Raw genomic sequence first — 2,004 nt, 5'->3', positions numbered from 1 at the left:
TGCTCCAATACCTTGTACTGAGATTAGTTCAGATGTTAATAGTAAGTACATCAACACATGCAGTGAATATTAATTAATGTGTATATGTGTATAGGTAAAGTAGTAGTTTCCACTGGTATAGTAGAGAATATGGCTTATGCTGGACTGGTTTATTATGAGGAGAAAAGAGCTGAAGACTTGGTGACATTTGCTGCTGCTAAAGATCTCAATGCACTGCTTGAGGTACCTCTGCTTATATTCTGTAATTATAGTGACTTTATTTGTAGTTTATTAAAAAAGACTGTTCTCATGCTGAAAGAGGACAAAATATTCTATTTCGTTTCAAAGATTATAATGGATATATTGAATTAAAGTTTGATGCACCTCAAAAGAAACCATTCACTGGTTGGAGTATTGAGCCTCACATGGACTCATGCAAAGTAAGAAGGAATGAGCTGCTCCGTATGTACTGACATCATGTATATTAATAGTTTCTACGTTGTGATGTTGATAAGTTTGGTGAAGCTAATTATCCTCTTCCTTCCACTTGTCTAATATCAGTATATGGGTCACCTGATGCTGTACCATCATTGCACTATTCTATACCACTGGATGGAGTGGCTGATCCTAAGACATTATTCATTCATCGATCACTGAGAACTACTCCTTCATTAACAAGTAATAGATAAATCATTTCAATTGTTTATTTATTTAATATTAATCAGATCCTACTACCTCCTCCTCCTCCTCTAATGTAGTACATGGTTCAACGTCAGTATCAGGAGCTAGTAAGTTGATACATAATAACACACTAATCACTGAATTTGTATCATTAATAGGTACATTTAGATCTGATATTGCTCATAGAGTAATGACAGAATGTACTGGAATGATAAAGGAAAGGCTTGAGCTAAATACATTAGTACAGAAGCTACTTGAGAAGAGGGTAATAAATGAAAGACAAAAGAATCAAATTACTGATCAACACTGTGGATTGACTGCTGATCAAAGGATCGACAAGTTACTTAGTTTAGTTAGAGTATCCATTCAAATGAACGGCCAAGTATTTCATTTGTTTCTAGAAATAATTAAACAAGAGAACACAATAATAACTGATAGTCTAGCACAAACACTATTGGACAATTATAAAAGATTATTACAATAATAATAATATACATTTTTGCTCTTACGTTGCATTCTTTGTTAATTTTATTTTTTAAGAGCTTTGATTACACGATACATTAATGGTGTTATACAGTCTGCCATCTTGTACTATAATAATTTAATTTATGCAGAAGTAATTTTTGAAACTTGAGAGATCTGCAAAATTTACAGCCCTAGAAAATTTCACACTACATGTATATGGTAGCTCAATTCAATATTTTCAATAAATGTACATGTATTTGTTGGTGGCTATTTTTAGTAACGTGTTATGTCGTTTTGTATCTATTTTTAGCAAAAAGCGAAGCAGAGTGAAGTACAAGTTCAGCAGATGCAGTCATTGCAATGGGGCAGCCAACCAGCAAAGAGCACTACTACTCATGAGCCGGTGAGATACATGTATGCATGTACATGTACAATAAATTATTATTATTATTACAGTATGTCCTCGATTATCCGTATCTCTTTTATCCGAACCCTCGTTTATCCGAACGCATGGCTGTCTCTAATGCACATGCTCAGACTAGATAGTTAATTAATTAATAACCGGTTAAAATGACTACTACAGCAAAGAGCTTAAACAAGAGACAAACCATTAAAGAGAAGCTTAAGCTGCTGTGCGTGTTAAAGAAAGAAAATTCATGGACATTTCTTTGAAAGAAGTATAGGATAGGTCGGTCTACTGTATTCTGTACTGCATTTCGCTTACCTTATAGCGAGAAAAGTTGGCAGCGCTTTATTTTGGCAATTTTGCTGTAAAAATTAATTGGTGGTTTTTAATTTGGCAATTTTTGTGTAGATGTGCATTACTGAGCATGCGCATTAATGATTGGCAATTCCGCTTGCAAACCGCCAATCGCCAAA

The 2,004-nt window shown here is 34.1% G+C and overlaps 1 protein-coding gene across 1 annotated transcript; it reads left to right on the top strand.

Annotated features, from left to right (window-relative positions):
- The first annotated feature begins 6 nt into the window (after positions 1-6).
- LOC109590161 (uncharacterized) lies at positions 7-1,220 on the top strand. The gene is made up of 6 exons (XM_020006084.1): positions 7-41; positions 95-222; positions 267-419; positions 471-657; positions 705-767; positions 819-1,220. Exons 2-6 carry the CDS (start codon positions 130-132, stop codon positions 1,142-1,144), a joined length of 822 nt encoding a protein of 273 aa, XP_019861643.1. The 5' UTR covers positions 7-41; positions 95-129; the 3' UTR covers positions 1,145-1,220.
- The last annotated feature ends 784 nt before the right edge of the window (positions 1,221-2,004 follow it).

Source organism: Amphimedon queenslandica, unplaced genomic scaffold, assembly GCF_000090795.2.
Source record: "Amphimedon queenslandica unplaced genomic scaffold, v1.1 AMPQUscaffold_10417, whole genome shotgun sequence".
In the NCBI taxonomy this organism is placed as follows: Eukaryota; Metazoa; Porifera; class Demospongiae; order Haplosclerida; family Niphatidae; genus Amphimedon; species Amphimedon queenslandica.
This window is presented reverse-complemented; position numbering and strand designations above follow the sequence as displayed.

What these genes read in the sequence shown, in the direction of transcription:
- LOC109590161 (XM_020006084.1), top strand. Translation starts at nt 130, where the DNA reads ATGGCTTATGCTGGACTGGTTTATTATGAGGAGAAAAGAGCTGAAGAC. An exon ending in ATCTCAATGCACTGCTTGAG is followed by an intron (nt 223 to 266) that starts GTACCTCTGCTT and finishes CTTTATTTGTAG; the next exon opens with TTTATTAAAAAAGACTGTTC. An exon ending in AACGTCAGTATCAGGAGCTA is followed by an intron (nt 768 to 818) that starts GTAAGTTGATAC and finishes TATCATTAATAG; the next exon opens with GTACATTTAGATCTGATATT.